This window comes from Mastacembelus armatus, chromosome 20 (assembly GCF_900324485.2).
Source record: "Mastacembelus armatus chromosome 20, fMasArm1.2, whole genome shotgun sequence".
Classification (NCBI taxonomy): domain Eukaryota; kingdom Metazoa; phylum Chordata; class Actinopteri; order Synbranchiformes; family Mastacembelidae; genus Mastacembelus; species Mastacembelus armatus.
Window position 1 is genome coordinate 9,370,730 of NC_046652.1, and position 13,889 is coordinate 9,384,618.

The window sequence follows — 13,889 nt, forward strand, 5'->3', positions numbered from 1 at the left end:
CACACATATCAATTTATAATGTGCTGTGGATTATGTATGTTCATGCGTGTTCATGAGCACATAAGTCTCCATGTGTTAAGCGCATGTTCCCACCGACCTGTGCTGCTCTGGATGGTTCTGACAGTGGTGGTAGAGCGCGGGGGTGAGTTGGACCTTCTGTTGCCCATCGAGACACTTCCCTCCTCCTCTTCCTGCGAGCAGCCTTTCTCTATTGCACGCACATAGCTGTGGCTCCGCATGCGGAAGCAGCCGGGCATGGGCAGGTCCAGGGCATCCACCGCCTGCGACTCCATTTCACTAAACACTGACTCACACACCGCCTCGATCTGCCCGTTCACCTCCACCTCGCTCACCTGTGGAGGAGGGGGCACACACAAACATACAGTACGTGCACACAGACCCAAATTAAAAAATACACATGGGACCATACATTGGGGAAAACAATAATGAAAAATAAAAATGCAGAGGCGCACACAGCCCAGTGCCAGAGAAAGATGACCAGACAATATATTATAGAATCAAAAACCAAGGAAGCATCTCACAATACTACTAAATCGTACAGACCATTTCCACAGATTAAAGCTTCACCAAGCAGTGTTTTTTGTATAAACACACTTAAATATAAAATTAGACACAGCAGTAGAAGGCAGTGTTCAAGTGTTACCAAAACTGAGACATTCTGTCTGATATGGACACATCTCTGTCCATAGGGAAAAAAAAAGATCAATGGGCTTTTAAACACCAGTGTGAAAAACCTCTTACTGACGTCTTTGCACTCAGATCTTGTGTTCTCAGACTAATCGTATAATTTGGTCTTCTTTGGTAGAGCATTGCATAGACTTTTACCCCTTTTACCTTTGCTCTGCCTTGTGAAGCTTTAAGCTTTGTGTGATTTTACACATAATAAATAAATAGATTCAACAACAAAGTCCAAGGACTGCATCAGGGGAGGAATCATTGATCAAGTGTTCATACAACAAGGTGAAATAATACTTATTTAGAAACAGGGGTTGAAAATTCAAGTTGAGAATTAGAAATGATCAAAACTAAGACTACTGGTATTTCACCCAAGGAAATCTAACTACACCTGCATTATTAGCTTGTGTAGTTTGGGATTCAGCACAGGGTCTAAATACAAAAAAAATGTCAACCTACACTGAATTTCTTGAAGATAACCTTGTTCACCTCATTAAAATAAAGTTTGCAACATGTCTGCACAGGGAACAACTGAATAATAGGGTGAAGTCAGGGACTGAAGCTCTTGGTTTGGGTGTTTGTTAGTGAAAAGAGCATAGAGACAAATGTGAGTGTATACTATAGAGCTTGGAATCAGAAAGAAGTATGGACCTCAATTCAATCCACTGATGGTAAGCCTCATGTCAGTTCATACACGATGCACATGCAGTGAGAGTGAGAGAGATAGTTAGTCTAGTACCACCTCTTTTATTCAGTGGTATTTTTTTTAGATGCCAGGTTCTGTGTGTCATTTTCCTCCAGGCCTGTTCCATGCCAGGATGTCTCAAGGGCCCATCATTCAACTGGTAGGGCAAAGAGTTGCCCCTGGGGTTTGGAAGGGAATACACATCCCCGTTACCCAGGTAAAAAGGTAAGCTATGGTCCCCTGTCACTCCAGATAATGTACAGCAGTATTACAGCATGCTCAAAATCCCAAATGACTAACATCTTTTTTTGTGGCAGCCAGAAGAATAACAGATGTCTATTGCAGAGTGTTTTCCAGGTAAGTCTTAATTATGTTCAATAACCATAAAAATCAAGGCAAATGCCCATTGTCCTTTGGAATCAACCCCTATTACAACTATTCAAAAAATCCATATGGCTGCATGGTAATTGTTTTTCATCACTTATGTAACAATGGCAAATTGAGCAGATAATTGAAATGTCATTTTGCTTCACAAAGTATGTGGAGGCAGAAGGAGTATATTATCTAATGTTCACAGTTTATGAATATATTCAGGCAACTTAAAAAAAAAAAAATTGCATGCAGAGTTTGGGTTTTCGTTTGCTGTTGCCACTTTTCTGGGTGGTGACCTAATGGTTAATTCAGGATTTCCTCCCCTTGCATGACATTACTGGACATAGTAGTGGATGTACAACAAGCGTAATGGGTGGTGGCAGTAAGGCATGTGGCTCTGGGCACCACTAACCTGGCTGATGGTGCTCATTGCTCTCATGTAGCTCTCATTTCGTGAGCGGAATTTAGGTGAGGCCAGCAGCCCTGCTGGGTCCAAGCTGTCCAGACTCCTATTGATGGAAACCTCACTCACCGCTCTTAGATAGCTGTGACTCCGGATCTGCAGCTTGGGTGAGTGCTCTGTAGAAATCCTGCCAAAAGAGAAGGAAAGAGAATAAACATGAGAAACCAAAAAAGATATAGACAGAAAAAGAACACGGGAAAAAGAGGGAGAGAAAATGTAATGAGAAGGGAGTTAGAGAATGTATTTGCAAAGTACTTGGTAGTGTGTATGAACCTAAAGATACAGATCAGTCCACAACTGCTTCAGGAGAGACCCTTATCTAATCAACAAGTGCAGTGCTGTTGAGATACACTCGGAGTAGCTTAGGTAGCCTGTCCTTGAAGCATCTTGCAGGCACTTTCGAAAACACTTAACTAGAACACTTACATACACACACAGGAGAGGGAAAAGGGAGTGTTTGTGCCTCTGAGATATATCTTTCACATAAAATAAGACCTACAGATTGAAATAAACATACACACACGTATATAAACACATCCGATCTCCAAGGACAAGTAGGACAAATAGGTGTCTCATTATCATACACCTGCCTCAAATCCAATAGCTCAGCATGATTCACGCCTATGTGCCGGTGTGTGTGTGTGTTTGTATATGTGTGAAATGTTTGCATGTACAGGTTACACAATAGCCGGAAGCGAGCTAAACAATTCATTAATCAAGGGAAATAAGACCTAGAAAACTCGCCTTCCTCTTAACACAGCCCACTAAACAAACTTACAGAAAACAGATGCATGCATTTTCTTAAACTAGCTATGCAAAGTAAAGGTCCAAAAACCCCTGCATTTAGCATTGATATGAAAATATGGACATATATACACACACACACACACACACACACATCGCAGACACATGCTCTTCACACACACTCTTATTCTCTGCCTCAAGTTCAGGTCTACTTTAATTATGTATTTTCTCCTAAAATAGAAGAGCAAAACAAACTACATTACTCATTCTTGGATGGAAGAAAGAGAACCATGAGAGAAACACAGTTATGGAAAGGTGAGTTATTCAGATTGGTGTAATTTTAGGCTTAATGATTTTCAAAAAACAGCTATGTTGAAATACCTATTTTTTGTAGTCCAGCTGTCCTGTTTTTTAATCTTGAACAAAATTTATTTTAAATTACCATATTGATGATTTCAACTGAATTATTCTTACAAGCTCATTTTATAAAAACTAGAGGTTTCTAGTTGTACTAAACTACAGAGGACTAAAGCTGATGAGTCACACAATGACGTTATGGGAAAGAGCAATGGAGGCTAGGCTGAGGTCAGAAGTGAGCATTTGTGAGCAGCAGTATGATTTCATGCCAAGAAAGAGAACCACAGATGCAATATTTGCTTTGAGAATGCTGATGGAGAAGTACAGAGAAGGCCAGAAGGGGCTGCATTGTGTCTTTGTACATTTGGAAAAAGCATATGACAGGGTGCTGAGAGAGGAGCTGTGGTTTTGTATGAGGAAGTCTTAAGTGGCAGAGAAGTATGTTCGAGTGGTGCAGGACATGTATGAGAGCTGTAAGACAGTGATGAGGTGTGCTGTAGGGGTGACAGAGGAGTTCAAGGTGGAGGTGGGACTGCACCAAGGATCGGCTTTGAGCCCCTTCTTGTTTACTGTGGTGATGGCCAGGCTGACAGATGAGGTTAGACAGGAATCTCCATGGACCATGATGTTTGCAGATGACATTGTCATCTGTAGTGAGAGCAGAGAGCAGGTGGAGGAAAATCTAGAGAGGTGGAGGTTTGCTCTGGAAAGGAGAGGAATGAAGCTTAGCCACAGTAAAACAGAGTACATGTGTGTAAATGAGAGGGACTCAAGTAGAACGGTGAGGTTACAGGGAGTAGAGGTAAAGAAGGTGGAGGATTTTAAGTGCCTAGGGTAAACAGTCCAGAGCAACGGAGAGTGTGGAAAAGAAGTGAAGAGACGTGTGCAAGCAGGTTGGAACGGGTGGAGGAAAGTGTCAGGTGTGATGTGTGACAAAAGAGTGTCAGCAAGAATGAAAGGAAAGGTGGACAAGACAGTGGTGAGACCAGCCATGTTGTATGGTTTAGAGACAGTGGCGCTGAGAAAAAGACAGGAGGCAGAGCTGGAGGTAGCAGAGCTGAAGATGTTGAGGTTCTCTCTGGGAGTGACGAGGATGGATAGGATCAGGAATGAGGACATCAGAGGGACAGCTCATGTTAGATGTTTTGGAGAAAAAGCCAGGGAAGCCAGATTTAGATGATTTGGACATGTTCAGAGGAGGGACAGTGAATACATTGGTAAAAGGATGCTGAGGTTAGAGCTGCCAGGAAGGAGGCCTGGAGGAAGACCAAAGAGGAGGTTCTTGGATGTAGTGAAGGAGGACATGAGGATAGTTGGTGTGGGTGAGGAGGATACAGAGGATAGAGTTAAATGGAGGCAGATGATCAACATGTCAGAGATGTACTGTGGTGCTGAGCCATGAAGAGACTTATACACCATCAGTGCTGTTTTAAAGTCTATTCTCTGAGCGACAGGAAGCCAGTGCAGAGATCTGAGAACAGGAGTAATGTGGTTGTACTTCCTGGTTCTAGTCAGAACCCGAGCAGCAGTGTTCTGAATGTACTGCAGCTGCCTTACAGCTCTTTTTGAGAGCCCCGTGAACAGGCGGTTACAGTAATCTAACCTGCTGGAGATAAATACTTTAAGGGACTTTCCAAGTCTGGTTTAGACATGATCCCTTTGATTCTGGCAACGTTTTTATGATGATAAAATGCTGACGATGTTATCGATTTAATGTGGCTGTTAAAACTGAACCTACGAGTGAAAGACGCTGTGGGAACTTCTGCAACAGAACTTTCTGAATAATATTTGATATCCATTGTAGAGAGAAAGCCATGGTTGTGTTTGGCTGTTATACAGTTGTACTAACAAATTTAAACGATTCTGCAGGGACAATTTGAGAAATATTGACCATTAGGTAAAAGCTAGAAATGATCAGCCAGAAAACTTTTCCTAAAAGGAAAATTAATATGTAAATTCATGAACACAACTACATCTACAAAATATGGCTCCTTTGATAATTCAAAATTTTAGATTAAATTTTGTTAAATTTATTCCATGATTTCTTTTTTTATGACCATTTGTTTATTTGTTCTATGCTTTAATTTCAGAGTGGGTATACAAAGACCTTAAACTGCTTAAATTTCTATAAAAAATGGAAAAATGGAGGGGTTTTTTTTATAATAGTAAACTCAATATTTTTAAAACCCTCCAAACTAATTGCATTTCCTGATGCAACATATGCCACATTTTCCTTCTGTGGCACCATACTGTGGGTGAAGTGATGACAAAAACGAAGTGTCACAGAATTTAGTAACATTTATATGACATTTTCTGAATCTGTGTCTTTTGTAATAACTCATAAAGATCACTATAACCTTTGAGTTCAGACTGTTCAATCATGAAAAGTGTCTCAGTGTCTAAAGACTTACATATATATATATATATATATATATATATATATACATATATATATATATATATATATATATATATATATATATATACATATATATATATACATATATATATATATATATATATATATATATATATATATATATATATATATATGCGCTTACTAAAATTTGTTATTCAGAGAAAAGATAACCTTGTCAGCACTGACCGGAGTCTGTTTTCGTTAGGTGCATCTTTCATGCCAAAAAATAAAATCATACTATATATCCCAGAATTTGGTATGAATCATCCATAACAGCCACATGGAGTCTGTGAAAGAGGGTGCCATACAGAGTAAGTGAAAGAAGAATCTGCCCACACCATTATTTCTTTCAAGATCTTCTCCTCATTTCCCTGTGGGGGTGATTATAGGTAGGATCAGTGATGCCTATTTTGGCAACTTGAATGGCAGACCCAGCTTGTTATCAGGCCCCCCTAAAGGAGGATTCCAACCTGCCCCTGTGTATATGGAACAAGTGATATTAAAGAATGTATGATCCTCATCCTGTTTCCAGTTTTATTCTCTAGTTATGTGGACTAGCCTGGTCAGGTGAATGACCAGCCTATTCAGGCTAGGGGTGGAGTGAAACCAAGTTGTGAGGATAAATACTGAACTTCCTCTTTAGAATGAAGAAGCGACTTAGATGAGTGGTGAAATGTTTTTACCTAAACACTAGAAGTTCAGTTGCCATGACTCAGCCTCTAGATAACTTCACCTGGACAACTGAGAAACTTCACAGATATATTCCAGTTTTATTCTGTCCACCTTGATACGCTTATTTAGTTTCTCCTCTTTCTTCCATCTAAAACTTTCGTCTCACAGTCACGGAATATAATTCTTGCACAGCGATGTCTGTGTTTGGAGGGATAGGAGGACAGAAAGGCCTAAATGTGATCTCTGCAATCAATCAGTATTACTGTTCCTGGTGAGACATTAAAAATTATACTAATAATACCAAAGAACTTTAAAAGCTAGAACTGGAAAGAGAAACATGGTAGGTGAGTGAAGAAAACATGAATTGGTATAGTTTGGCAGGATTATCTGAGAAATATATCAAGAGTAAAAAGTTTTATTTTCCAAACAGATTCAGAGACACTAGTCCACAGATTATTTTCCAAACAGAATTGATACATTTAATGTTCTTTTTATCAGGACTTTTTTTACAGGACACAGCTGCCTGTATTTTTCTGGTATTATAAAAAACATCATCATATCAGTTCAATACCTAAAACACTTCACAGTTACTTTTTAAAGCCTAATAGGGCTCAGCTTCCTAATATATTTTTGACATACATACCAATTACAGCCCTATCAGACCTCTCAGGTCATCAGAAAAACGCTTTCTAGTAGAATAGTCAATGTGGACCGTCCCTCAGATATGCTTCACCTGATGAGCTGAGAGTTGAGCAATAAATAGTGTTTAGTGTGTAGCTGCTGGGCCTTGGTGTCAGGACGGGTTTAGCGACAAGGTCGTGGGTTCGCAACCCGGCCTTTCTGTGTGGAGTTTGCATGTTCTCCCTGTGCTTGTGTGGGTTTTCTCCAGGTACTCTGGTTTCCTCCCACAGTCCAAAAACATGTATGTCAGGTTGATTGGTGACTCTAAATTGCCCATAGGAGTGAGTGTGAGTGTGTGAGCTGGGAAGATGAAAAGAGAGCTGGGATAGATGTATACATCTATTCATGTATTTCACATTAGTTTTATGTCTCCTTTTTAAATGGAAGGTACATTGAGTTTCTTCATAATGAAATGTGTCCTACAGTACACAATTCATCTGTCTGTTATGCCTTGATAAAGAGGAAGGTAAGCATCAGATCGGAGTAAACAAATTTCAACTTCTCAGAAGAAATTCTTCACTAGTCAAGGACACAGTGCTCACAGAACAGGCTCCGAAACATATGGAACAACAAAACTGATTATTTAATCATTGTGGAGTATAACACAGACTTGTGCCAGCTCCCAAAGGCACAGTGTGAAAACAATATGTCAGCTGCTCCCTCCGCACTGACTATCTCTAATGTGCAGCACTGCAGTTTGATTTGTTCCACTGGGTTCTATCAGATGATGATGGCATTCCCCGGGCCAAATCCAAGTCATTAGTGGGCCCCAAGATGCACCACTTGCACTTACATAACTGTGCGTGTATGTGCGATGACCATACAGTGGTGTTTTTCTCATCTCTGTGTATTACGCCGCTAATAAGTCACAACCCCGTGCTACAACATACTGCCAGAGCCTACACTCCTTTCACTGTTTCAAGGTAGTGTGATGGAAAATATTTTTATTGGATATGATTTAATATTACAGTAAGACTGGTTATTTGTTAAAAATGGTCAAAATTTTCTGAATATCTGAAACCTGAATTTCACCATGGGGATCAAAGCCTATCTTATTTATTTTATCTTATCTTATCTATTAAAGCTTATATCTTCTATCAGTTGTACTAACGTAGTACTTACCAAAATAAAAGCAACATCATTACAACACAAGAAACATGAGCAGTTGACAGTTTAGCCAGATGACATAAGCCACTAGATAAAACTGAAAGCAATCACACCTGAAATGTTGATAAAAAAAAAATCCCTCATTGTAAAAAAATGAGCATGACTATATCAAGTTAAACAAGGACACTGGCCAGTAACGTGTAATTGAAAAATATACAAAAATAAGACATATGATGTATAAGTTGCATGAAGTTAAAGTTTCAGTTAATTTATTATGAATTGCATTCTTCCTTCTCCCAGTCTGTAGTTTTGAAACTAGTGTTTATTTCTTTAGAAACAGGTATAAAGTCAAAAAGTGTCACCACTGATATCTCAAGAAACTGTATGTGGACTTAATTGTGAACAGTGGTGTCAGCTCGATGTTCCTCAACACTTAATGTAAGAAATCTTCTTGATGGACTCCAACACTGCTGAATATGATTATATATATGAGTCAATGCTGTAAAACAAGTATGCTGCTGAGCAGAGAAAGTCTTATGCAACAAATTTCCAAATCATAAAGGTCAGCTTTAAACATGAGCTCTTTAAAAAAGAATCCTTTCAGAAAAGAGAATATATGTGTTGATGTTCTCATGTCACAATGGATTTATTTCTGAAGATATTTTTTATCTTTGTTTTGTTTTGTTTTTTTAAGGCTCAGTCCGTTCAGTATGTTTGTATGAGTTTATTAAGGCCAACAGTGAAGACTAGAGGTCTGTGTCTGAGGTTTAAGTAAGCTGTGGCCGCTGAGAGTCAGACTTGGATAATATGTTCAGACACATATACTGCATAAACGCTCAAGCATAATAAACAGACATGTGGGTATACAATTACCATATATGAACACACATAGAAACAGTTCAAGTGTTTGATTAGTTGGATGACAGAAAATTAATCAACAACAATTATGGAAATTAGTGGATTATTTAAGCTGTTTTAAAGGGAAGAACAATTTTATATGACTGTAAATTTAATCAACTTGACTATTCATCTATTGGTTAGAAAAAATGCGTCATTTCAAAATATCCCTGTGGACTCTATGTAATTGTCATAGGTGTTCTCCACTATTTTCTGATATTTCTAATTATTTGACTAATCAAAAGAGATTTTACTGAATAACTGAGTAAAAATAGCAGTTTTAGCCTCAGCACACACTCACTTGAGTGTTGTCATCTCTGTGAGGGATGGCTGTGTTGCTTTCAGGTAGCTGGCCCGCCGTGCCTGGACTTTGGGTGAGGGTTTGGGGCTGCAGTCTGAGTCACCGCTGTCATCTTCTGCCATGGCCTTGATATAACTGCCACTACGCATTCGCCGGCACGGGATCTCATCATCCTTCCCCAGTGGAGAGAAACCACTCCAGTCATCCTGAGGCACCTGCACAGATGAGATGAGATAAGGTAAAAGAGGGCCCTAACACAGATCACCCTAAAGAGTTAGGAGCTCATACAGATCCACTCGTACATGAATAAAAGTAGATACAACAAGGCTACAATAATTCCTACCCTGGTCTATTATAAATATTAAATTACACTTTATGCCTCAAAATAATTGATAGTACCAGTACCAATGCAGGGTCTGCCTTGACCATACCATGAGCTTGTGAGTGCCAGAGGCCTTCTTTTGTCTGTCCCATGATGCATGCGGCATATTAAATACAGGGAATTAATTGTTTTGATAAAACATTGCAGTACCCCTGGCCTCTGTCTCCTCTCCTCCTGACTTTTCACACACTAATGAAGGTAAAAGTAAAAGGAGGCAGAGCCAAGCCTTAATCTAAAAGAGAGAGAGAGAATGAAAGGCAGCAGACATGGAGAGAGAAGGAAAACAAAGGGGGTTTTGTTCAGCAGAACCACTACAGTCCCAATGTGAATGGCTGTTAGGAAACCAGCACTGAAGTGAAAGAAATGAGATAGTGAGGAAAAAGTACACGAGAATCATTCAGCAGACTGGTGTGCAGCTAGGAAACCGAGCTGACCTTGAAGTACGGTGTGTTAACATCTTTTTCAAGACTGGGTCTGGGATGATGTTATAAGAACTAAATAATTGTTACTGAGAAAAAGTCATTAAAATAATGAAAAAAGGGTCATATTTTTTAATCTTTCTATCATATCAGAGTAGAGCAGATTTCAAATCTTCTAACTTGCAAATGTTGCATAGGTGCATTAGAAGTTCAGGCACTACACTGTGTCTCTACAACTGTCTAATTTATGTAGAGTAAATATCAAACACTGGATTACAGGATCTTATTCCAGTAGGCAAAGGGAGTTGCATGTTAAAGCCTTATTTTAAGAATTCAAAAAGCATCTGCACACTAACTTTAGTCCCATCTCCCTTTTTATAGAAAAAAAAAAAAGGCTCTTTTAGGTTGGAGGAAATTTTGCACTACTGCAGTGACTGCCTTCTTTGATCTGTTTGCTCCATTTTCCCGGGTGTTAAAATGCATGACCACACAGAAGTTTCTCTAGCTGTCTTTTACAGGTATGTTCCCTCACTTCTGTTTTCTTTCTCTTAATGTCTTTGTTCCCGTCATGGTCATTTTCCTAAAGTACTGGTCTCACTTATTTGCTATTTTTCTTCATTTCTCTACTCTGACTCTTATTTGTTGCTTATTAAGATGACAGAGAATCTGTACAGGCTTAAACACCTTTATGTTTTCCAAAAGAGAAAAGAAAAAGCGGGATCTAGTGTGATGACAAATCTTCGTACATGTGCGTGTGTGAGACCACAGGGCTCAAGAACTGGAGCATTTTTTTCTTTCCTTTCTTTGTCTGCTCACCTCCAGCTCTCTGATCTCATAGTAGCAAATTACTTTCACTTCTTGAATAAATTTATACACGCTCAGTTGCACACAACATGACTACTTTTGGAACCACCCCTACAATCTTAGTAACTGCATGTGAAATTTTGCCATTTTTACTATACAGATTGGATTGTATTTCTGGTCTGCTCTCTTGTGCTTGGTGTTGTTATATGACCTGAAAGACAAAGGATGTAAATGACATTACTGTATTATTTCCCTTGTCAAGTAAATATGCAGGGGAATTACATTATCCAGTGACTTATAAATGTCCTAACCACTCACATGCTTATGTATGAATATTTCCATGAATGTGGGCACAAACACAGATGAGAGAGCAGATGACGTGATGATTTTGCAACATTTTTTATGATGATATAATGAAAATCAGCATAAAACCAATAAATAATGAGACAGTTGGAAATGATAGGATAGGGTATGGGTCACTTTTCCCCTGATCATTCTTACTAACATGCATAAGGAAAACAAAAGTGGAGGAGCAGCTGGCACTGGATGATGCATAAAGCATGACATGCAGGAGATGGGCCAGTTGTAACAGTCCTACCTGTAGGAAGTGGCAGGTGCGTCCCTGCTCAGCTTTCACTAGAGCTTTATCTAGGTTGACTGAGGCCTTCTGGTAGACCTCTCTTGCTCTGCTCACCGTCAGAGTAGAAGACCACGAGCTCTTCTTCAGCTGCACTTGGCCATCCAGTGTGCCGACCAATGGCAGACCTCCACTGCTGCTGCCAGAACACGTTGAGCACTTCACATCATTGTTGCTGCATGACGTCTTGAGAGACTGGGCACTGACAGTGTTATAGGACTCTAAAAAGTACTGTGACTGGGATTTGTCAGGGTGGCGCCCCATAGTCATGACCCCAGAGTGGAGGCCTCCACTGCTACCCCCATGGTGATGGTGGTAGAGGCAGACCTCCCGATCAAGTGTGTCATCTGAGCTCCAGTACCCTGAGATGGCTGTGTGCATCTTAGGCTCTGACTTGGAGCGGTCTTTGCTTTTACTGCGCTTGCTGTGCTTCAGGGTACCAGAGGACGAAGGAGGGTCATCAGGACTGGATTTACTGCCATTTATCCTCCCGCTTCCTCCTCCAGAAGACCCTGAGGGCCCCTCAAGGGAATGGGACTTGGTGAAAAGTTTTTGGACAGAGTGAACAAGGTGTCGGATTCGACCAGGGCTGTCACTACGTTGGTGCTCTACTGCAGTGCGTTTGTACTGCAGTGTGTGGTAGCCTTCACGCCGCACTGGTGCTTGGTGCTCAAACTGCTCTAGCAGGTTAGAAGGGATCCTACTGTTGTTACCTCCAGCACTTCCCTTACTATTCCCTGTGGGCCCTGTGTAAGGCACCACAGCACCACACTCCTCCTTTAGCTCATGGTGGGAGCTGTAATGTCTGCGAGGGAAGGTGCAGCTGGCCAGATCAGGGTAGGCCCCGCACTCAGACTGGAAAGAGTTACACTGGGTGTAGCAGGTATGGTCTGCAGAATGAGCCTCTCCGGGGTTAAGGAAATAAGAACGCCGACCTGAGTGTGCCAGCGTCATTGAGTCATAAGAGGGGTCGCAGGTCACAGTGTGATGGTGACTGCGGCTGCTAGAAAGGCCCTTCATTGTCACAGAGTGTGCATGCACATCCAACTGCAGCCGCAGGAAGTCTGTACAGGCCCCAAAACTAACTCTACACAGTACCACACAGCCATGAGGACAGACAAACAAAGAAAAGGAGAGAAACAGAAAGGAGAATTATAAATATATCATATTTGCATACATTCAAAGCAAAGTGTAATGTCTTTAGCTGCTTTAATTTGAAAAAGATGTGTTTTGGCACTCCACACATGCGGAAACCTGCTGATATTGACAGGACTTGGACCTATTCTTCTTATTCAACCTTTTATTTTTGTCTTTCAAAACTTCAAAGAGCATTTCTAAATATAGCAGCCACTTGGCAAATGATTCCTGACACTGAGATCTGTTCTTCCTCTTCCACTTATCTATTTGTTGTGGTAAATTTCAGTGAAAAAGTGACAGGGTATTGAGAAAACGGAGAGAAACAAAAGAAGAAGAGGTATCAGGAAGAGTTCAAATCTATTTACAGCACATGTGTTTGCTATATTTGTTCAAGGGTACTGTTAGAAATGAAGCATCAAGATTACTTAAAAAATTTGAGACATTGGCACAATTAATGCAGAGACATAAGCACCCTCTGCTTTAAATAGCTCCAATGATTTCTCCATAGCTACTAAATTCAATCTGGTGCATTGACGGAACAGTGGATGTAACAGATTAATACAGGTAATACTCAAAAAGTGCATTTATTTTCACTTCACAATCCATCGGCTCGGGGTGTACACATGCATATTGCCCCACCTATAAAAACACAACAAATTATCACAGCCTGAAACTCTACTTTCCCTCTATACCTCTAGTTCTCCTAAATATAAACCAATTACCCAGTAACCCTAGTTGACAGCCTCTGAGGCAACCATCAATAAACAACCTTTCTTGTACATGGTGGCATTAAAACAATGGCATCAATCAGTGCCCTTAAACTGCCTTCCATAGCCATCTGGGGCTGTGGCTGGCTAGGTGCTGAACCCATACTGTTTACAATAGACAGGAAGTGAAGCTAATGAGACAATGAAAAGCCTACACACCCTGGTGAGGCACTGTGGCAACAGTGTGGCCGAGCCTGCAAAGGGAATTCATTAATGCGATTGATAAAGCAAGCACCACCAAAGGCCACTGTAGTAAATATGAGACCAAAGCAAAAAGAGGATGAGAAAAGAAAAAAAAGGATGAAGATTAGGAGGAGAGGGGAGAGGAAACTAAGGGAGAAATGATAAG

At 40.4% G+C, this 13,889-nt stretch overlaps 1 protein-coding gene across 2 annotated transcripts in view; it reads right to left on the reverse strand.

Moving 5' to 3' along the window:
• The window catches only part of dlgap1b (discs, large (Drosophila) homolog-associated protein 1b), a 98,234-nt gene that overhangs the window by 35,832 nt on the left and 48,513 nt on the right, over positions 1 to 13,889 (reverse strand). Inside the window, exons 3-6 of one of the 2 annotated variants that reach the window (XM_026292625.1) lie at positions 11,598 to 12,723; positions 9,395 to 9,609; positions 2,166 to 2,343; positions 98 to 353 (exon numbers count right to left, since the gene is read on the reverse strand). In XM_026292625.1, the coding sequence (XP_026148410.1) occupies positions 98 to 353; positions 2,166 to 2,343; positions 9,395 to 9,609; positions 11,598 to 12,656 (1,708 nt within the window). In that variant the 5' untranslated portion in view covers positions 12,657 to 12,723. Of the gene's footprint in view, positions 1 to 97; positions 354 to 2,165; positions 2,344 to 9,394; positions 9,610 to 11,597; positions 12,724 to 13,889 lie in introns of those variants that run through there. The other variant, XM_026292626.1, reaches the window with a different exon arrangement.